This window comes from Bombina bombina, chromosome 11 (genome assembly GCF_027579735.1).
Source record: "Bombina bombina isolate aBomBom1 chromosome 11, aBomBom1.pri, whole genome shotgun sequence".
NCBI lineage: Eukaryota > Metazoa > Chordata > Amphibia > Anura > Bombinatoridae > Bombina > Bombina bombina.
This window is the reverse complement of record NC_069509.1, coordinates 61,637,372-61,660,111: the sequence shown is the minus strand read 5'-3', so window position 1 is coordinate 61,660,111 and position 22,740 is coordinate 61,637,372. Positions and strand designations below refer to the sequence as shown.

At 40.0% G+C, this 22,740-nt stretch overlaps 1 protein-coding gene across 1 annotated transcript in view; it reads left to right on the top strand.

Annotated features, from left to right (window-relative positions):
* LOC128641842 (testis-expressed protein 2-like) overlaps positions 1 to 19,819 on the top strand; it is a 109,070-nt gene extending 89,251 nt beyond the window's left edge. Inside the window, exons 10-12 of the mRNA XM_053694401.1 lie at positions 15,450 to 15,662; positions 16,503 to 16,623; positions 18,720 to 19,819. Of these exons, the coding sequence (XP_053550376.1) occupies positions 15,450 to 15,662; positions 16,503 to 16,623; positions 18,720 to 18,797 (412 nt within the window). The 3' untranslated portion in view covers positions 18,798 to 19,819. The remainder of the gene's footprint in view (positions 1 to 15,449; positions 15,663 to 16,502; positions 16,624 to 18,719) is intronic.
* The last annotated feature ends 2,921 nt before the right edge of the window (positions 19,820 to 22,740 follow it).

Genomic DNA, 22,740 nt, shown 5'->3' with positions numbered 1-22,740 from the left:
CCCCTAATCTGCCCCCCCCCCAATGTCGCCGCCACCTAACTACACTTATTAACCCCTAATCTGCCGACCGGACCTCACCGCTACTATAATAAATGTATTAACCCCTAAACCGCCGCACTCCCGCCTCGCAAACCCTATAATAAATTGTATTAACCCCTAATCTGCCCTCCCTAACATCGCCGCCACCTAACTTCAAGTATTAACCCCTAATCTGCCGACCGGACCTCGCCGCTACTCTAATAAATGTATTAAACCCTAAAGCTAAGTCTAACCCTAACCCTCACACCCCCCTAAATTAAATATAATTTTAATCTAACGAAATAAATTAAATATTATTAACTAAAGTATTCCTATTTAAAACTAAATACTTACCTGTAAAATAAACCCTAATATAGCTACAATATAATTAATAATTACATTGTAGCTATTTTAGGATTTATATTTATTTTACAGGCAACTTTGTATTTATTTTAACTAGGTACAATAGCTATTAAATAGTTATTTACTATTTAATAGCTACCTAGTTAAAATAATTACAAAATTACCTGTAAAATAAATCCTAACCTAAGTTACAATTAAACCTAACACTACACTATCATTAAATTAATTAAATAAAGTACCTACAATTAAATAAACTAAACTAAATTACAAAAACAAACAAACACTAAATTACAAAAAATAAAAAAAGATTACAAGAATATTAGGCTAATTACACCTACTCTAAGCCCCCTAATAATAAAAAAAAAAAAATAATAATAATAAAGGTCCCTACCCTATTCTAAATTAAAATGTAACCAGCTCTTTTACCAGCCCTTAAAAGGGCTTTTCGCAGGGGGATGCCCCAAAGTAATGCAGAAAGAAAGAAGTAGAGCACCGGGCTTCCACGGAGAGTAAAATTATAACTTTATTAGATACAACATTTACAAATAAGGGACCATAGTCCCCGGGGTAAAAAACTGACTAATGAAGGACAGAGAACGGCTAACATGTTTCGGCTCCCACGCCGTAATCTTAGCCTAATTTAAAAACACGCTCACTTCCCTTCTAAAAAACCTCTCTCAGTTTCCCATTGGATGTGTAGTACACACCTTCCTAATTCTCCACCAATGGGAACACTGTCAGCTCCGATCGCCATGATTGGCTATGTTGCACACTCCTTCACATACACCAGTGTTAATTTCGTCGACTAAAACTAGACTAAAATGAGTATAAAACTAAAGAAATTCTAATGACTAAAATACGACTAAAACTAAAATGGCGTTTTAGTCAAAAGACTATGACTAAAACTAAATCAAAATGACATTTTAGTCAAAAGACTATGACTAAAACTAAATCAAAATTTGCTGACAAAAACATTTTACGCAATCCATATCTAATTACTGCTCTTTAGTCAAATTTACGAAACTTAATTTTATTAATTTTAAGATAAAGACATGTTACATAACACAACAGTTAAATCTGTATTGTATGTTCAAACCTTAATACCATAAATAAAAACAGGTTAATAAACCTTTACTCCAGGAGTATATAATGAGTTTAGAAGTTCCAGAGCAGTGCTAATATCGTTGCCGAAAATTTTTCGAATCTGTGATCAATTGATTCTTTCTATAGAAATAAGCATAACCCACCAGTATGGGTTTAAGTTATGATGTGCCTGTGCTAGCTGCAGAAACATTTTGTTGTGTTGAGTTACTTGATACTTGTTTTAATTATTAACAGAGAACTGTTAAAGTTTTTATATTGGGTAATATGTGCAATACAGTCAATACAGTTTATAGTTTTGTTTTGTATATTTTAAAGTTGCACTTCTGTTTGTTTATGAAACTTGATTTTATTTAAGTTTAATAAAGATGTTATATATCACAACAACTAAATCTGTGTCCATATAGAAACCTTAATACCATAAATAATAACAGGTGTTATGTTTACTCTTGGAGTATATAATCAGTTTACAAATTATAGAGAAATGCTTAAATAATGCATTACACTTTAACTAAACCCCTTAGATTTTAGTCGACTAAAATCTACTGGAGATTCAGTCAACTAAAACTAGACTAAAACTAAAACAATTCGGATGACTAAAACACGACTAAAACTAAAATGGCATTTTAGTCAAAAGACTAAAACTAAGACTAAATCGAAATTTCCCGTCAAAATTAACACTGACATACACTCACCAATCCGAGCTGACAGTGTGTAACAAGTACCGTAACACATTTACTCGTTAGTATATACGCTCAATTTATGTATAAAAAGCTATACAGTGTACAATTGTATTTAACAGAGGCTGCTCTCAAAGCTAACCCACTCTTTCAGGTCCTATCCAATGTGAACCTCACTAATCGCTGTATATTATTATCTATTATCTATCTATTGCCTAGAGTGTGATGTGACTCTTACATTTACTGTCTATTATGAATGGTATAGTTGAATTCTATATATATCAAACCAAACTATTAGTTATATGATGATGTCCGCCGGACTTGTGTTATTGTAATTGATCTCCATTTCATCCCGCCTAAAGGGGTGCTTTGTCTTTAGTTTTTCACTCTCTGTGTTCAACTTAATAGTGTAGTGTAAATTCTCTTTAACATTCTATTTTGCAGTTGGCATAAGTGTTTAAATATTTAGAGAGTTCCTTTATATCATTATATATAGTGCTGCCTCCTTTACAAAGCTATAGGGCTTCAAATTCTAAGGTGCTCAGTAATTACCTGTAAAGGCTAACAACATTAAGCTGCATCCAACCACTGTTTGGATATGTTACTTTGATGGATAGCTAATCCTAATTCTACCCTCTCTTTAATAATGAAATACTGTTATCTAACTGTTGGGATCTCTAGATATTGTTTTTCACTTGTCTTAGGGTCTTAGATGTATATTTGTTAAATACCTGCTATTACAAATCTCATATTTTCTGTCCCTAAAATAGACTATTTAATATCTGATGTTAGTGTGTAAATCCTCAGTTATTGTTTTTCACTTGTCTTAGGGTCTTAGATGTATATTTGTTAAATACCTGCTATTACAAATCTCATATTATCTGTCCCTATAATAGACTATTTAATATCTGATGTTAGTGTGTAAACCCTTAGTTATTGTCCTTGGGGGAATTTCTACCAGAAGTTAATCAAGTCAAATTCAGAGTTGAGGCCTACTGGAACTCTGGACTTCAGTTTGAATATCCAGTAGGCCTCCCTCTCTTCCAGTTTTCTAGTCCTGTCCTCGCCCTTTTTCATAGGTGGTAACCTCTCTATGATGTTCCAAGTGAAACTGCTGACATCTTTGTTGTGAAGTTGCGAAAAATGATTAATTAGCGGTGTAGTTAGTACTCCTGTCCTAATATCCGTCAGATGTTCCCTAATCCTCACTCTAGCTTCTCTAGTACTAAGTCCTACAAATCAATTTTCATGCCCCAAAGTAATCAGCTCTTTTGCCTGTAAAAAAAATACAAACCCCCCCAACATTAAAACCCTCCAACCACATACCCCTACTCTAACCCAAACCCCCCTTAAATAAACCTAACACTACCCCCCTGAAGATCTCCCTACCTTGAGTCGTCTTCACCCAGCCGGGCCGAAGTCTTCATCCGATGGGGCAGAAGAGGACATCCAGACCGGCAGAAGTCTTCATCCTATCCGGGCAGAAGAGGACATCCAGACCGGCAGAAGTCTTCATCCTATCTGGGCAGAAGAGGACATCCGGACCGGCAAACATCTTCATCCAAGCGGCATCTTCTATCTTCATCCATCCGACGAGGAGCGGCTCCATCTTCAAGACCTCTGGCACGGAACATCCTTCTTCCCCGACCACTAGACAACGAATGACGGTTCCTTTAAATGACGTCATCCAAGATGGCGTCCCTCGAATTCCGATTGGCTGATAGGATTCTATCAGCCAATCGGAATTAAGGTAGATAAAATCTGATTGGCTGATTGAATCAGCCAATCAGATTCAAGTTCAATCCGATTGGCTGGTCCAATCAGATTGAGCTTGCATTCTATTGGCTGATCGGAACAGCCACGCAAACACCATCACATATTCTCATTAGCGCTAACCTAACATGAAAATATGAATATTTCATATTCCAATGTTTTTTACGTAACGGAATATGTTCTATTTATTCATAAATACATATTTCTACCTACAGTAATCTGATGTGTTTTTTTTTTTAAACGAATATATATTTATACCTATATATATATGATTATTTATAGGTATAGATATATACAGATATATATAGGAATATCTATTTAGAAATACTTCAAACATATTCTGCTATGTACAGAACATTGAAATGTGAAATATTTACAGTAAATACATAGTTCCGAATTTAAATAAATATGAACATTGCATAAATATGTTTTTACATGTTTTCATCTACTTAACGGAAAAAGGCTCTTATACACTTATATGTCTGTATATTTATACATATAAATATATGTGTATATATGTCTGTAAATACATATATACACATATAAATATTTAAATACATGTAATACATATGTTTTCATATTTATTTGGGTGTTTTTTCTAACAACCGAGACCTCATATCTTTGATCCCTTATAACTTTTGTGTGCAATATTTTTTTAAATAATCTTTTTTAGATAGTGATATAATGAGTGTAACTGTACTTTGTAATGTATTTTTGATGTGTTTTGTGAGACTTTTTATTTTCACAAAACAGTTCACCACAGCTCTGAAATCGCGGCAATGATTCTAGAGCAAAGCGCAATCGCGATTGCCCTTAACTTGTAATATCAGCACAATTTAAACAGAGGGCAAACCCTCGCAAAAATCGCTTGTGCACGACTAGAAAATCTAGCTCTTAGTGTTTAATATCCCTTTAAGTTAGTGGTTTTAATGTTGGATGACAGATGGAGAATTTAATGTTATATGCTGATTCTGTAAGTTTATTTCATATCTGTTCTTTGCAAAATTATCAGCAGACATAATAAATTGTAACCTTTTTAATATGAATTCTACAAATATTCTTATGTTCCTTTTTTATATAATATCAAAGAGAAATTGCGATCCACGCCAGAAGATGTTTAAAAAATAGAAACTTGACTTCCGGTGGGCGGGCTGAGGAGTGAGCAGCCTGGAGAGTGAGCTCCGGAGCTGAAAGCCTAAAATAAGTGGATTACCCAATATTAAGACAACGGCTGTACTCCCATTTCACCCTCCTTACAGCCCAGATGCGCCCAAGCCTTGGTATATTCAGTGCCCGGCAATTCTTGCATCGGCTAACAACTTTTGCCCTCACCGCAAGTCCGCTAGCACACAGGGTGCACTTGTAAATAGCGGCACTACAGCCTTCAGAACTAGCCTGCTACTGGTGCCTGGGAAAGACTCCTGACGGAGGCAGAGGAGCGAAGACACTTAGCAGAGCTTCCCACCCAGGTCAGAGTTCCGCCGACACGGCAAAGACAGGAGCAGACCCCCTCTCCCCCGCGTGCTGCTGCACTTGTAAGGCGAGCTTGAAACTGACCGGAGACGGTCTGGAATCCTGCAGGTGGAGGGCGAGCTGAAGAGTCAGCGGGTGATCCCCCCCAGAAGCCCTACAGGGAGTGCACAGGACAGATCGCTGCAGCCCGACGTCGGACATCAACGGACCTGCTTGCCCGCAACGGACCGCTTCCAGTGGCGCGAAAAATTGTGAGCGCCATCTTGGTTCAAACACGCTGAGTCGCACACGGCAATTCCTGCGCTGGGAGCTAATGCAAGCATCTGACCGTGCAGCAAACTACCACATAGGAAGGATCTTGATCTGTGCTGGAGTGGCTCTCCTCCGGTTTGAAGAGGAAAGGGTAATGTAATGTTCCATATCCACACCTACACACAGGCCCTTATCTGAACACAGTGAAGTGACACTTCTCTATTAGGAGCTGGGGTTGGGACATACCTAATACTTTGCAGGTGGGAGAAAAGCGGCTCTATAACACGTTACAAGCACTTTTACCACCCTAAGATCACAACCCCGGGCACAGACTTTTTAGAGCCTAAGGAGTAGACACTATTCACAAATGAGGCCTAACTGTGTCACCTCGCCTGGCTTATAAGTGGGTTTACTGCCCTACCTGCATACTTGTGACAGAGGGAGGGGAAGGAGGAAGGAAAAGAAAGGGAAAAGAAAGAGACATTTACAGTATTCCTCTTGACAATATGCTATCTATGTTTCCCAACCTGTGACACTAAACACCCAAAACATTGCTGGGACTCTGGGGAAATAATATCTGATCAAAAGCCTGCTCTCAAAAGAACTGAGAACTGCATGCCTTTGCCTGCTGAGAGAAGATGTGCATATGTCTGTTGGCTGTCTTTATTGTGACTCTTTAGTGGCTAATACTCTCTATCAAAGCAAAGTACAATATTTAAAGAGCTGCCTCTAATAGAACTAGGAAACTGCATTTCTCCCCCTTTTTTTTTTTTTTTTCTTTTATAGTTTTTTTTTTTCTATTATTATTTTTATTTTATTATTTCTTTAATTGTTGAAAGGAGATTTGTGCATGTCATTTTAATGCAATTGTGATAATTCTTTGTTGCTAACACTCTCTATCTGAGCAGAAACAAAACTATATTGTGCTGGTTCATGGATAGATTTCTCTCTGGGAGTAAGATGTCTGGTAAAAATAAGCATGTAGCTAAGAGCAGGGGAGCTGCTGACCATCCGCAGGAGGCACATTCCCCTAGACAGGAGTCCAATGTCAATGGACACACATGTGGTGGTGCAGCAGCTCTCCTCCATTTTCCTCCCAAAGATAGAAAGCCTCCAAAAGGGTCTAGATCACTTAACGGGTGAAATGAAGCAATTTTCTGTCAGGTTTACCGAAATGGAAGATAGGGTATCAGGGCTGGAGGATACTTCTGTAACACATGACACCCAACTAGATGCCCTACTGAAACAGAATATAAACCTTCATCAGAGACTAGAGGACTTGGAAAACAGGTCACGCCGCAATAATTTGCGCATTCTAGGGATCCCCGAAAATGTAAAACCCAAAGACCTCATTTGCTTTATAGAAGACACCCTCCCTAGGCTCCTCAAATTGACCCCAACTGTTTTTAAGGGCAGTGTAGAAAGGGCCCATAGGGTGGGTCCAGAGAGACAAACAGACAGAGGTACTACACAACCTAGACAGGTTATGATCAGGCTGCTGCATTTTCAGCTTAAGGTAGAGATACTACGAGCCTATAGAAGGGCCACCCCTGTCTTATTCGAGGGTTCCAAACTACTAATCTTCCAAGATTACTCAGCTGAGTTACTGCGAAAGCGCAAAGAATTTTCGCCCATATGTTCTGACCTAAATAAGAAAGGAAAAAAAGTGTACCTTCTGTACCCTGCTAGACTGAAGTTGCTTACCCCTGCTGGCCCTAGATTTTTCAACTCCCCGCAAGAGGCTAATGAATACTTGCGTTGTAATGAAAATAGGGACGGGGGGGACTCGCCTAGATCATCTCGGTCAGACCCGGGATGAGGGAGGAGGGTGGGAACACCTTAGCATTTCCACAAAACAGGCCCTGAATGGAGTCGACTATGGTCATAACTGTTATACTGTTGTGTTTCGCAGATATGTTAAGTTTGAAACTTAGTTTTATTTGTTATGCTATATTCTGCCCTTATGCATTGGTCACCTCTGGCATAGTAGACCTCTTATACAGTTGTCAATCTCTTCATTGTCATGGGGAACCATTTACACATAATGTACATGTCTTAATCTATAGAAATTACTTGCACATACTGTTTTTTCTGGATATGGTAATTGAGATATTGCTGCTTACCCCTGGGGGTGGAGCCCTGGCCCGTCTTCTAGGTGTTGCGGAGCCAAAGCCCACTGGCTTTCTTGCTAATCACGGCTCGGGTGCGGGACACAGGCTCCACTACAGGGCACTATGTAACTCAGCATATTTCCTCTCTGAGATGCAAGTAAATACCTTACCCATGCTAGAATGTTACCTAGACATGTTTAGATTGAGAGTTTGCATTGTTTGTTTTATTACTTATTTATTTATTTTTTCTGTCTCTTCGGTATCGCCTGTGGCGGGCACAATGGGCGTTATGCCTATCTGCCCCTATAGGAATGAGCCACGACCAATGCACTGTGAAGCGCTGTTCCTAGTGGACAGTGGAGTTAGAGCAGTTAATTATTTAGATAAGAGATTGTTGTATCAGCCAAAGGAGCGGCAGAGACTTATGCTCTATCAAATAATACTGATCAATTATTGTGCACCTATTTTTGTATGTAGGATTTGCCTGCATATATTACCCCTTATAAATAACATAGCCAAAATACTATTACCTAATCCTAGGAGTGGAACACTGATTCTGTATCTGGATGTGGCGAATCCAGAGTTCATTAGTTTAAATGTTCACTACAATAAAAATGTAAAACAAATACTCCGCCTCCTAACACTCTACAATCCATCAAGTCTTCTTGCAGAATTGCGAGTAATTAATGTGATTATGGTCAGGACCCTACTGTACGCGTACAAAACAAATGTAAGCATAGAAAAAAGAGAGGGTTTTTTTTTTTTTTTTTCTCTCTCTCTCTCTCTCTCTCTCTTCCTCTCCTCTCCCCCTTTTCTTTCAAGTGTCCCTCCTTCTCTCTTCTTCTCTCCTACACAGGACCGACGGGACCCGAGCCCATATGAAATTACCTAGATGGCGGTAAAGTTTATAACATGGAATGTGGGGGGGATTAATTCTCCCGCCAAAAGAAGTTCTATACTGACACATTTGAGGCGTTTGGGAGCCGACATTGCACTATTGCAAGAGACTCATCTTTCTGAGACAGAACACGAGAAACTAAAGAGAGACTGGGTGGGTTTGGTAGAGCATATCTCCTACACTAATTCAAGTAGAGGCATTGCAATTCTGTTTGGGAAAAGAGGGAACGTTGAGATTTTACACAAACTTAAGGACAAGGAGGGTAGATTTTTAGTAGTCAAAGTTAGAGTACACCAGAGGGTGTTGGTAATATGTAATATATATGCCCCAAACTGTAAGTCTACTGCCTTCTGGACACAACTTATACAAACACTCATTCCTTTCTTGGGCCTAGAGATCATACTTGGGGGAGATTTCAATTTAGCACCAAATCCCATCTGCGATAGAATGCGAGATCCGGAACGTGCGACGGGGGTATGCCAGCCAGGGGGCAATGGCATCTTTGAGCGTAAGATTTTCTCTAGAATCTCTAATGCCCTACAACTTGTTGATGTGTGGAGGTTAAGAAATTCGGAAAGTAAAGACTTTACTTGCATCTCCAGAGCCACTCCAACACTATCGCAAATAGATCTCTTTATGATATCCTCTAGCATAATTCCGAGGGTTACCAAAACCAAGATCCACAATGTGGTGGTCTCTGACCATGCACCAGTTGAACTTAGGATCTCGGTCGGAGCTGTGATTGCCAATAAGAATACGCTTAGATTCCCGAGTTTCCTTTACGCCTCTGAGGCCTTTACCAAGCATTTAACACATGCGTGGAACGACTTCTACACAGATAACCAAGCTCACCAGGACAACCCAGAGTTGTTCTGGAATACGGCAAAAGCGGTTCTTTCAGGCGACATTATTACTTATGTAGCTGCCTTGCGAAGGAAAGCACAAGCCAAACTGCAAAAACTGCAGGAAGCCCTAACGGAATCTTACCAAGCATACTGTGGCAACCCATGCCAAGCCCTAAGGGACAAGTATCTTGAAACCAAAGGCGAACTGGATGTATTTCTGGGTCACCAAGCGGTTACGCAACTCCTCAGAACCAGTGCCAAATATTACAGAGAGGGAGACAGATCTGGTAGGCTGTTGGCTTCGCTGGTAAACCGGCGGACGGCTCGTAAACCTATTGCAGCTATCTCCTACCGCAACAAGACGCATAAAACCCCAGAATCCATAGTGAAAGCCTTAGCGGACTACTACACCACCCTATATACTAGCCAGAAGCAGCCCTCTCAAGAGGTCATAACATCCTTCTGGAGGGATCTTGATCTCCCACAACTCAGGGAAGAACAAGTGGCGACCCTTAACTCACCCATCTCTCCTGATGAAATTCTAAAATCTATCTCCTCTATGTCTAATGGGAAGGCGGCGGGCCCCGACGACCTCCCTGCTGAGTTCTTCAAAATGCTCAAACCCCAGATCACACCTACCTTAACTAAATTATACAACTTATATTATAGGGACTTGGTGACGCCTTCTCAGGTGTTCACAATGGCACATGTGTCATTAATCCCGAAGCCAGGGAAAGACCCCGGTTTACCGGAGTCCTATCGCCCCATCTCCCTGCTCAACTCGGACTACAAGATACTAATGAAGATCTTGGCCGACAGGCTCAAAGTAATCTTGTCAGATATTATTCATCCGGACCAAACCGGATTCATGTGCCGCAGAACATCTGTGACTAACGTGCGACGGGTGTTGCACTCCATAGCACACTACGAGAACAGGCCAGGACGTCCGGAGGCATTAGATCAATCGGAGGCCTTCCTGCTATCCTTGGATGCGGAGAAGGCCTTCGACAGGGTGGAATGGGGCCATTTGATGGATGTGTTGAGACGTTTTGGCTTCTCGGGACCATTCCTTCACTATATTGGCAACATATACACGGCCCCATGGATTTCCATTATGGCTAACGGTTTGTTCTCACCGCGCATTACTCTACAAAGGGGCACTCGCCAGGGGTGCCCCTTATCCCCCCTCCTTTTTAACTTGGCTCTGGAGCCATTGGCTGTAAAACTGCGTAAGGTCTACCCGGGCATGATGTTAGGAAATGAGAGGCTGCATCTAGCACTTTATGCGGATGACATGCTCCTATTCGTGGAACATCCGGCAAAGCACATCCCTAAAATCTTGGCGACAATTGAAGCCTTCGGATCTTTCTCGGGTTATAGAATAAACCAAACTAAATCAGAAATACTGTGGCTTCGGAAACGCAAGACACAACTATGCTCCTACCCATTTCAGGAGGCCAAAGCCACACTTACTTATCTGGGCATTCAACTGTCCACCAACAGGCAAACCTTATACCATGATAATATCACGCGGGTGTGTCGTGACTTGGCACAAACCTTGGAGGGATGGAGGAGTCTGCCGATTTCCCTCACAGGACGAATCCACTTAGTAAAAATGGTAATCTTACCACGGATCCTGTACCCCCTCTTGATGCTACCGTTTCTGATCACTAGAAAAGACATGGCGCTATACACAAGGGCCCTATCTGGGTTTCTGTGGAGGGGGGTAAACCTCGAATAGCACTAACAAAATTATATGCACGCCCCTCTTGTGGTGGACTGGGTCTCCCCGACCTGAAACTGTACAACTGGGCAACACTAGGCCGCCTCATGCTGGACTGGCAACTCAGAACAGAACACTTCTATACTCCGGAATTGGAGAAGCATGCTCTGGGGGGACTGGATCCCTCATTCCTACCCTACGCTCAGCCTAATAGCATCCCCACGGAAACCAAGGACAGCTTCCTTTATAAAGACGTGCTGAGGGCGTGGCGACTGGCTCTTGGTTATATTGGCCGTTGTTATGCATCACCCAGGTTAACCCCACTGAGAAACAACACCTGTTTCCCCCCTGGGATTGACACCTCCCCGTTTACTGTCTGGGAGACTAGGGGATTGGGTTCGGTGGGGGATGCTCTAGACCTTTCTAGGAGATGCGTCAGGTCCTTTGAGGATCTGCAAACTCAATACGGGCTACCGAGAGCCCACTTTTATGCCTATCTTCAGATGAGGCATTACATTGACCAGCTAATTAGGGAAGACTCACAATTTTGGGAGCCGCACGCATTTCACATCTCGATATCAGCTTATAAGCTAGGAAGCTTTTCTATTTCAGGAATATACAGAACACTGCTAAACCACACGGAATCTAAACACCTAGACATGTTAGAAAATAAATGGAGGGGACACCTAGAGAGGGAAGATCTACCAGAACTAATTCAAAGGAGCATAGAGAATGTTAAAAGAGCAACGCTGTCTATGACTCTGAGAGAATCTCAGATACGGATGTTGCATAAGGATTATATTATCCCACGAAGACTAGCCAAATGGAAGCAGGGAGTGGTGAACGAATGTAATAGGTGCAAGCTACGTGATCCAGATTTTCTTAATTTCTTCTCTACCTGCCCACGAGTTAGGCAATTTTGGGGTAGGATAGCTTTCTGGATCACAAATGTCATTAAAATCAGGGTCAAGATAGAAACAGAGCAAATCTGCTTCCTGGAATGGGGGGAACAGGACCCTAGACACATCCCAATACTCACTACTATGATTCTAATTGCCAGAAAGGTGATACTTGGGGTTTGGACGGAGAGCTCTGCTCCTACCTTTAATGCATTTAAACACAACTTGCACAAACAATTGCTTATCGAACAGCTAGACACCAAAATGGACACCGACAGAAGACTTAAACACTTTATTACTAAATGGCGGAAGTATATCGATACTCTAACCTTAGAAGCACAAAAACAGTTATTGTCTCCTTTTGCACACACTGAATATATGCTGACAGCCTCTCTGAGGGGAGAGTGGACATTCTTATACCAGACGCGGGGGGGTGGGGGAGAGGGGAGAGAGAGTATTAATATCTAATGAGCTAACACCGCCTACCCGCCCTTGCTACTATTTGTTTACCCCCCCACTTTGGATCCTCTTGGATCCCCCCTTTTCTTTTCTGGGTTTTTTTTTTTTTTTTTTCTCTTTTTCTCTCTCTCTTACCTTCACAGTTAGAATAAGACTGACTCATTCTATGATAATAGTTGGGACACCGCATGGCTGATTAGTTTAAGTTCAAGTTATAGTTAGGTTAAGTTTGAGTTTAAAAAGAAAACTTACAACTTGTTAATTTTCCATAAGAAATGGATAGTAAGTGAAACTCAAAAAAAAAAAAAAGAGGGACATGAGATAATGATGTATGGCGTTTTTTACTTTATATCTAACCGATATTTATGTATACAAATCTTCATTTGTTCGTGTTATAACTGTCTTGGATGTAAAAATGTGAACCTCTTTGTACATCTTCTTATGTCCTCAATAAAAAAGAATGTTAAAAAAAAAAAAAAAAAAAAAAAAATAGAAACTTTATTTCACTTCTTAAAAACAAATGAAGGTTTTGGCAGCATACAGAGTGAGTGCAGCACCTGGCTTACACGTTTTGGCATACAAGCCATAATCATAGCCTGTGGTGCTGTGTTCCACTCTGCTATTTAAGAACAAAGCAAAAAAGCTTATTGGCTCAAACTTAATTATTTGTTAAAAACACATGAATGCGCTCACTCTGTCTAGTGTTTAAATATTGAGTGCCCAGACTGAAAGGAAAGAACATGAGAGAGGGGCAAAACAAATGTTCCATGTACAATTAAAAGGGAACAAAATTATGCAGTTATAACTAGTAAGGTTATCTGGTGTAACATTCAAAGAAGAGGCACAAGAAACATATATGTAAAAAAATCTAAAATAACCTAAGCTCCCCATTGCCTTGAAAAGGGCATTTGTATGGGCATTGCCCTTAAAAGGACATTTAGCTCTTTTACATGCCCAGACCCTAATCTAAAAATAAAACCCACCCAAAAAAACCTTAAATAAACCTAACACTAACCCCGACGATCCACTTACAGTTATTGAAGTCCCGCTTGAAGGATCCATCAAGCCAGCAAGAAGTCTTCATCCAGGCGGCCTCTTCGATCTTCATCCAGCTGGCGAAGTCCTCATCCAGGCAGCAAGAAGTCTTCATCCAGACAGCATTTTCTATCTTCATACATCCGGCGTGGAGCGGATTAATTCCAAAGACATCCGGCGCGGAGCATCCTCTTCATACGGTCACCGCCGTAATATGGATCGTCAATGCAAGTAACGCTATTCAAGATGGCATCCCTTGCATTCCTATTGGCTTAAAGATTTCAAAGAGCCAATAGGAGTAGAGCTGCTAAAATCCTATTGGCTGTTCCAATCAGTCAATAGGATCTGAGCAGCTCTCATCCTATTGGCTGTTCCAATAACTGTAAGTGGATCATCGGGGGTTAGTGTTAGGTTTATTTAAGGGTATTTTGGGTGGGTTTTATTTTTAGATTAGGGTCTGGGCATGTAAAAGAGATAAATGCCCTTTTAAGGGCAATGCCCATACAAATGCCCTTTTCAGGGCAATGGGGAGCTTAGGTTATTTTAGATAGGTTTTTTATTTGGGGGGAGTGGTTGGGTGGTGGTTTTTACTGTTGGGTGGTGTTTGTATTTTTTTTTTACAGGTAAAAGAGCTGATATTTTTGGGGCAATGCCCCACAAAAGGCCATTGGTAGTTTATTGTAGGCTATGGGTTTTTTTATTTTGGGGGGGCTTTTTTATTTTGATAGGGCTACTAGATTAGGTGTAATTCTTTTTTATTTTTGATAATGTGTTCTGTTTTTCGTAATTTAGTGTTTCTTTTTTTTCTGTAATTTAGTACTTTTAATAATGTTTAATTGTATATTTAATTAATTTGAGTAGGGTTAGGTTTTTTAATATGTAATTTATTTTATTTAATTGTTAGTTTAATTTAAATGTAGGATAATAGTTAGGGTAGGTTAATTAATAGTTTAATATAGTTTATTTTAGTTCTACAGGTAAGTTTAAATTTATTTGAAGATAGGGATGTTGTAATTTTAATTTAAAGTTAGCGGGTTGTTAGGTTTAGGGGTTACTAGCTTAATTTAGTTTATGGCGATGTGGGGGGCTGAAGGTTTAGGGGTTAATAGGTTTAGTTAGTGGTAGTGATGTGGGATGCCAGAGGTTTAGGGGTTAATAAGTTTATTTAGGTTGCGGCGGGTCGGGGAGAGGCAGAATAGGGGTTAATAACTTTATTTAGGTTGCGGCAATGTCGGGCAGCAGATTATGGGTGTTTAGACTTAGGGTTTATGTTAGAGTGTAAACGTAACTTGTTTTCAACCATAGAAATCAATGGGATATCTGGCAGCATCGAACATAAGCTTTCGGTGCTTTTAGACTCCCATTAATTTCTATGGTATCCGTGGCCTCCAGGGTGGCGGATTGAAAACCAGGTACGCTGGGCAGGAATAGCCGCGAGCACACCTGTTAAAAGTTTGATAACTGTGAAAAAGTTTCAAATAGAGCCGAATGTGTATTCGGAACATCTGTAATGACGTAAGCATCGATCTGCGTCACATTGAGACCGGCGGATCGTATGTTACGTCACAAATTTCAACATTTGCCAGTCTGTTGCTTTGATAACTAGGTCGGATCAAGCTCGCAACAATTACGCTGCGGAATTCCGGCGTATTTGCGGTTGACAGCTTGATAGATAGGCCCCAAAATGTGTGTTTCCTATACCTTTAACCTCCACTATGACATATAAAGTGTTGAGATTATCCTCTCACCATCTTGCATCAATATCTTTTTGTCAACAGCTATCATGCATAGGGCCCCAAATTGTTCTCTTTGTCTTCAGCTTTACAGGCGGGAGCAGCACCGGCCGCAGAATCCTGAGGTTTGTGGACAAAATTGCTAAGTCTCGATACTTCCAGAAGGCAACAGAGAACGAATACATCAAAAGGAAGATTGAAGAGGTATCAAACACCCCTCTTTTGCTGACCGTTGAGGTCCAGGAACTGGAAGGCACTTTAGTTGTTAACATCCCTCCTCCACCGACAGACAGTATATGGTATGAAATATGCATGAGAGGTGGGGCCTAAAAAAAAACAAAGATATCATAGTAGTGGGCTTTGTATATCAATTTAAACTGATATTGTTCAAAAGGAGGAGCATATGGATTCTGGGCCCAGGTACAATAAATGGTTTTATAATAATAACTAGTATTTATATAGCGCCTTTCTCCCAGTGGGACTCAAAGCGCTTTTTCAGCGCCCGCTCTCGGAATTAACCAAATCAGCAGCTGAATAGTAATAGTTGTTATTATTACCCAATTTAATGGTACTCATTTTATCGACCTCGGAAGGATGAAGGGCTGAGTTGGCCCTGCCAGGATTTGAATCTGTGACCTAGGATCTTTTAAACAGGATTTTTTGTAGTCAGGGCATTTAACAACTGAGCTACCTCACCAGCTTTATCTCTCCCATACATAGTACACTGTGGTAATTAATAATAATGCTGTAAATACTAATTGATATAGAGGTTTATTTATTTATTAATTGCCCAGGTCAAGCCCCATTGTGCCAGTTATATACCCATCTGAAATCTCCTATCAGATGCTTGTACTCTGAAGCCTGTTGATCCATATTATAAAAGCTACATACCCAAATGACACCTTAGTTCAGATGCAGCCTCTTTTAAACCAGCTACATAACTATGTAACCCTCGGATACCTCTCCCCTGCAGCTCATGGCTCATGTGATGTTTCGCAAGACATATCTTAAATATGCCTCGATGAGTCCCCCCACCGTGACTCTATGCATAGAATCAACCTTCTCTCCTCTATATAAATATTTTTATTTGTGCAAGAATATAAATAAAGGCTGTAACGTAATACATTGGTCATTTACAGGTATAGCTTTCGAACGCCCCCACGACTGGAGATGAAGGTGCGGCCGAAGCTTGGTGAACGAGAGGTGACATTCATCCATGTGACGGAATGGATAGAGAAGAAACTACAGGATGAGTTTCAGGTATTTATCAGCAAATGACTGTAGTGAGCTAGTTAGATACAGTCGGATAAAGTCCCTGTGATGTCTCTCAGGTACAATCTCTGTGTAATTCTGTGACTTACTAACCAACTTCAGATGTTGGTTTGGCCAGTGAAGTTGGATAATAATAAAGTGGATGAGTTAAAGGGACATGAAACAAAAATTTATTTTTCATGGTTCACATAGAAGATACAATTTTAAAAATCTTTCCGATTTACTTTTATTATCAAATTTGCTTCATTCTCTTTGTATCCTTTGTTGAATGAAAAGCAATGCACTACTGGAACCTAGCTGAATATAGGTAGTGAACCAATGACAAGTGGCATATATATGCAGCCACCAGTCACCAGCTAGCTCCCAGTAGGGAATTGCTTCTCCAGAGCTTACCTAGGAATGCCTTTAAACAAAAGATACCAAGAGAATGAAGCAAATTAGATAATCTAAGTTAACTGGAAAGTTGTTTAAAATTGTATGTAAATCATGAAAAAATCATGAAAAAAATTGGGTTTCATATCCCTTTAATAGTAAAATCTTAATTTAAATGAGTTTAAAAATACAGCTTTCATTGTATTCTGTGGGACGTGGTCAATAAAAAGTGAGATTTTATAACACTAAAGAACAAGTTCAATATAACACGATAGAAAGTTAGTTATACAATTAAAATATTAAAGAAAGATGAACAACTCAGGTTAAAGTTACACGCCATTATGTCACGAGGAGGGGCGGACTCTTTTTTTGCAAACTGACACTTCTAAACACCAAGGGGCTACACATCAATAAATGCCGACAGCATACTTGTGAACTGCTGGTGCAATGCCACCCTCTGCAAATTCGCAGATAATCGGCTGCTAGTAGGGGTGTCAATCTACCCGATCGTATTCGATCGGGTTGATTTCTGTCCGCCGCCTCAGAGCAGGCGACAAGTTATGGAGCAGCAGTCTTTAGATCGCTGCTTTATAACTTCTTCATAACTTCTGAATGCTCGCCGGAAACAAGGGGCCTCAAACTCCATACGGATCTTGATAAATACGCCCCCAAGCTGCTACATTGTATCGTTAAAAGGACGATTTGTATGCTAAACGCTAAATGGTATCGAGTATGTGAACATTTGTTTTAAACATTGTGACAATAAAGTGGAAATTGCTTTTTACCTGAGTTGTTCATCTTACTACATGTGAGTATTTCAGTCTGCTATAAGAGAGTGAATTTACAGCGGCGCTATGGAGTTTATAAGAATAAGAAGATCCATTGATTCGTTTATGGACATTCCATATAGAGGAGTTCTTCTTTTCAAACATTTCGGTTTTATGTAACAGGTTTATTGTGCACTGTGTATTATTGTCAGTTTTTACATTTTCAATCTATCTGTCATCTATCTATCTATCTATCATCTACCTATCTATCTATCTATCTATCTATCTATTTATCTATCTATCATCTACCTATCTATCTATCTATCTATCTATTTATCATCTACCTATCTATCTATCTATCTATCTATCTATCTATCTATCTATCTATCTATCTATCATCTACCTATCTATCTATCATCTATATATCTATCTATCATCTATTATCTCTCTATCTATCTATCTATCTATTATCTATCTATCTATCATCTATCTATCTATCATCTATATATCTATCTATCTATCATCTATATCTCTGTATCTATCTATCTATCTATCTATCTTCTATCTGTCTGTCTGTCTATATATCTATCATCTACCTATCTATCTATCTATCTATTTATCATCTACCTATCTATCTATCATCTATATATCTATCATCTATTATCTCTGTATCTATCTATCTATCTATCTATCTATCTTCTATCTGTCCGTCTGTCTGTCTATCTGCATGTCTATCTATCTATCTATCTATCTATCTGTCTGTCTGTCTGTCTAGCTGTGTGTCTGTCTATCTATCTATCTATCTATCTATCTATCTATCTATCTATCTATCTATCTATATGTTTCTTTAAACCATGATTAGATGTTTTAGATATACTCATAGATTTACAATGTGATCTTAATTAGAAAATGAGTTTTAGTATTTAAATGTGTCTCTCTTTTTAGAAAGTTTTGGTGATGCCAAACATGGATGACCTTTATTTTCCAATCATGAAATCCAGTGTGGAGAACCCCCAGGCATGACAAGCACATAAGCAACCAGTTCTATGAACCAATCGAATGGAGATTTAGAAGATTTGCTTCCAGCACCTTTCATTGGAGAACTGTGACTATAAAGGAACGAAAGACTGCACCTGAAGCCCATTTAATTAGCTATGGGGATACGGACTGAGATAAACCACTTGAGAATACATGAGATAATAAAGTGCTGTAAGAGTGTATGATCTGTTAAAGATTTTTGCCATTTCAACGTGGAACAGCCAACGATGATAACCATATGTAAATATAATGTTTTGGAGCAAAAATATATGCCATAGGCAATCTTGCTGATGCCATCAATTCCTCTAAGGAGCTGCTATTGACTTTAATAATGTGTTTCCATGTCAGTATTTCAGTTTAATTAATTTATGGTTGAACTTCATCTTGGTATTTCAGTTGCTGGTCCACTATTGAATAATTGATGCACAAGATGCTGTAATGTACTATAAAATCATGTAGAACTCTGTTTCTATTCTTTATTTTTTAATTTTCTGACTATTAGGAAGTTAGAGCAATAATAGATAGTTGAGATCCATTCCATTGTGACTAAGCTTTATCAAATAATTGCATTTAAAGAGTTCCATCAAGATTATGTTTTTCAAATTGTATCATAAAGCTCCCATCAACTCTACTGATAGCTGTTGGATCACGTGTTGTACCAAAAAAGGATAAAAGACTAGTTTGAGTCAAATTAAAGGGACACTGAACCCAATTTTTTTCTTTCATGATTCAGATAGAGCTTTCAATTTTAAGCAACTTTCTAATTTACACCTATTATCAATTTTTCTTCGTTCTCTTGCTTTCTTTATTTGAAAAAGAAGGCATCTAAGCTATTTTTGGGATTCAGAACCATGGAAAGCACTTGTTTATTGATGGGTGAATTTATCCACCAATCAGCAAGAACAACACAGTTTGTTCACCAAAAATGGGCCGGCATCTAAACTTACATTCTTGCATTTCAAATAAAGATACCAAGAGAATGAAGACAATTTGATAATAGGAGTCAATTAGAAAGATGCTTAAAATTGCATGCTCTATCTGAATCACAAAATAAAAAAATTGGGTTCAGTGTCCCTTTAAAGCCTTGGGTGACATTTTAAAGTAATGTACTTTGACACCAGTTTTAATTTATTCTGATAAGCTTGAGTTGGTTTGGAGACGCCTAAGATAGATGTATATATAGTTCTTGAACAAATCTCATACTTGGTCATCCATAACCCAATGAAGACATGCATCATTGCTAAATGTATATTCAACTCGTGTTTAGGCTGTATCCAACATAAAAACTTATTGTAGAATAAAGTGGCAAAATATAGTTTATCAAATTTCTGTTGTATTCTTGATTTGATACAAAACGCTTTTTTGTGTTTTATTGCCTAAGAAACTCTCTGTGCCAAAAGGTTACAGGTTGCATAAAACAACATTTCAATTTTGGACAATAATAAAAATATATGTGTGTGTGTGATTGCACAATGCTTGATACAGCTTTCAAAATAAACATGTGTGGTCAAATGTGTTAAATATTAGATGACTGGGAAAACTTTATTATATTTTGTGAAATGTAACACTTAAAACAACTTTTTTTGTGTGATTCTGACAGAGCATACAAATTCTAAAAATAGTTTCCAATTTACTTCTGTTATCAAATTTTCTTTGTTCTCATGGTATTCTTTTTCAAAGAGATACTTAGGCAGGTAGAGTGCACAAGTCTGGAGCATGCTGCCATCTAGGGCTCTTTCAAATGTATAACATTCTTGCAAAACTGCTGCGGGCATGTGCATGCACCTGAGCTTACCTTCCTGCTTTTCAACAAAGGAGACCAAAAGAACGAAGACATTTTGATACCAGAAGTAAATAAAAAAATTACATGCTCTGTCTGAATAATGAAAAAAAGATTGTATCTGATGGTATTTTTGTAAAATATATATCTACTAGTCCAAAGCACGTGTACATGGGCCAATTTTTTTAAATACTGCAGTTCCAACCCTTGCTCCCTCTCTCTCCCCCCTCTCTTTTGCACTCTCTCTCTCCCCCCCCTCTTTTGCTTTCTCCCCCCTCTTTTGCTCTCTCTCTCTCTCCCCCCCTCTTTTGCTCTCTCTCCCCCCCTCTTTTGCTCTCTCTCCCCCCTCTTTTGCTCTCTCTCTCCCCTCTTTTGCTCTCTCTCCCTCCTCTTTTGCTCTCTCTCTCTCCCCCCTCTTTTGCTCTCTCTCCCCCCTCTTTTGCTCTCTCTCCCCCTCTTTTGTTCTCTCTCTCCCCCCTCTCTTTTTTTCTTTCTCTCCTCTCTTTTGCTCTCTCTCTCTCCTCCTCTCTTTTGCTCTCTCTCTCCCCCTCTCTTTTGCTCTCTCTCTTTCCCTCTCTTTTGTTCTCTCTCCCCCTCTCTTTTGCGCTCTCTCCCCCCTCTTTTGCATGCTCTCTCCCCCTTCTCTTTTGCGCTCTCTCCCCCTTCTCTTTTGCGCTCTCTCCCCCTTCTCTTTTGCGCTCTCTCCCCCCTCTCTTTTGCGCTCTCTCCCCCCTCGCTTTTGCGCTCTCTCTCTCCCTCTTTTGCGCTCTCTCTCCCCCTTCTCTTTTGCGCTCTCTCCTCCCCTCTTTTGAGCTCTCTCCCCCCCTCTCTTTTGAGCTCTCTCTCTCCCCCTCTTTTGCACTCTCTCTCTCCCCCCTCTTTTGAGCTCTCTCCCCCTTTTTTGCGCTCTCTCTCTCCCTTTTTTGCACTCTCTCTCTCCCCCTCTTTTGTGCTCTCTCTCCCCCTCTTTTGTGCTCTCTCTCACCCTCTTTTGTGCTCTCTCTCCCCTCTTTTGCTCTGTCTCCCCTCTTTTGCTCTTTCTCTCCCCCCTCTTTTGCTCTCTCTCTCCCCTCTTTTGCTCTCTCTCCTCCCTCTTTTGCTCTCTCTCTCTCCCTCCCCCCCCTCTTTTGCTCTCTCTCTCCCCCCTCTTTTGCTCTCTCTCTCTCCCCTCTTTTGCTCTCTCTCTCTCCCCTCTTTTGCTCTCTCTCTCTCCCCTCTTTTGCTCTCTCTCCTCCCTCTTTTGCTCTCTCTCTCTCTCTCCCTCCCCCCCTCTTTTGCTCTCTCTCTCCCCCCTCTCTTTTGCTCTTTCTCTCTCCCTCTCTTTTGCTCCCCCTCCTCTCTTTTGCTCTCTCTCCCCTCTTTTGCTCTCTCTCCCCTCTCTTCCCCCCTCTCTTTTGCTCGCTTTCTCTCTTTTCTTCCTCTCTTTTGTTCTTTCCCTCCTCTATTTTGGTCTCTCCCCACTCTCTTTTGGTCTCTCTCTCTCCCCCTCTTCTCTCTCCTCTGTTTTACTCTCCCCTCTGTTTTTCTCTCTCACTTGACCATGCCGCTGCCACCATGACTGCTCCCGTCGGCCACGCCCTTTCACGCGTGCTCCCGTCCAGCCACGCCCCCTCGCCATGCCTGCTGCCAACGCCCCATCACAGCACGCCTGGCCACTTCCCTATCACGGCACACTCGGTCACACCCCCATCACGGCACGCCCTGCCACGCCCCCACCAGACAGCTTCCACGTGCGCACTCCTCTGCTGCTCAAGGCCAGGTATGTTTGTCCTTGTGCAGTCTCTACTGTGCATGACTGCATCTGACAAACATACCTGGCCTTTTATTATATAGGATACCTATATATATATATATATATATACATGATTATGTACAATAATAGATATATACATATATATATATATATATATAGGAATATCTATTTAAAAATACTTAAAACATATCCCCCTATGTGAAGAACATTGGAATGTGAAATATTTACAGTACATACAGAGTTAAACACTTTATTAAATATCAATATGGCATAAATATAATTTTACATGTTTTTAGCTACTTGACTGCAAAGGGTTTCAATGAGCTGGACTTAGCAGAAACAAATAATTCAAGATCAAGTGAGTGAGAATGTTTTGATATTAACATTGGAAATAT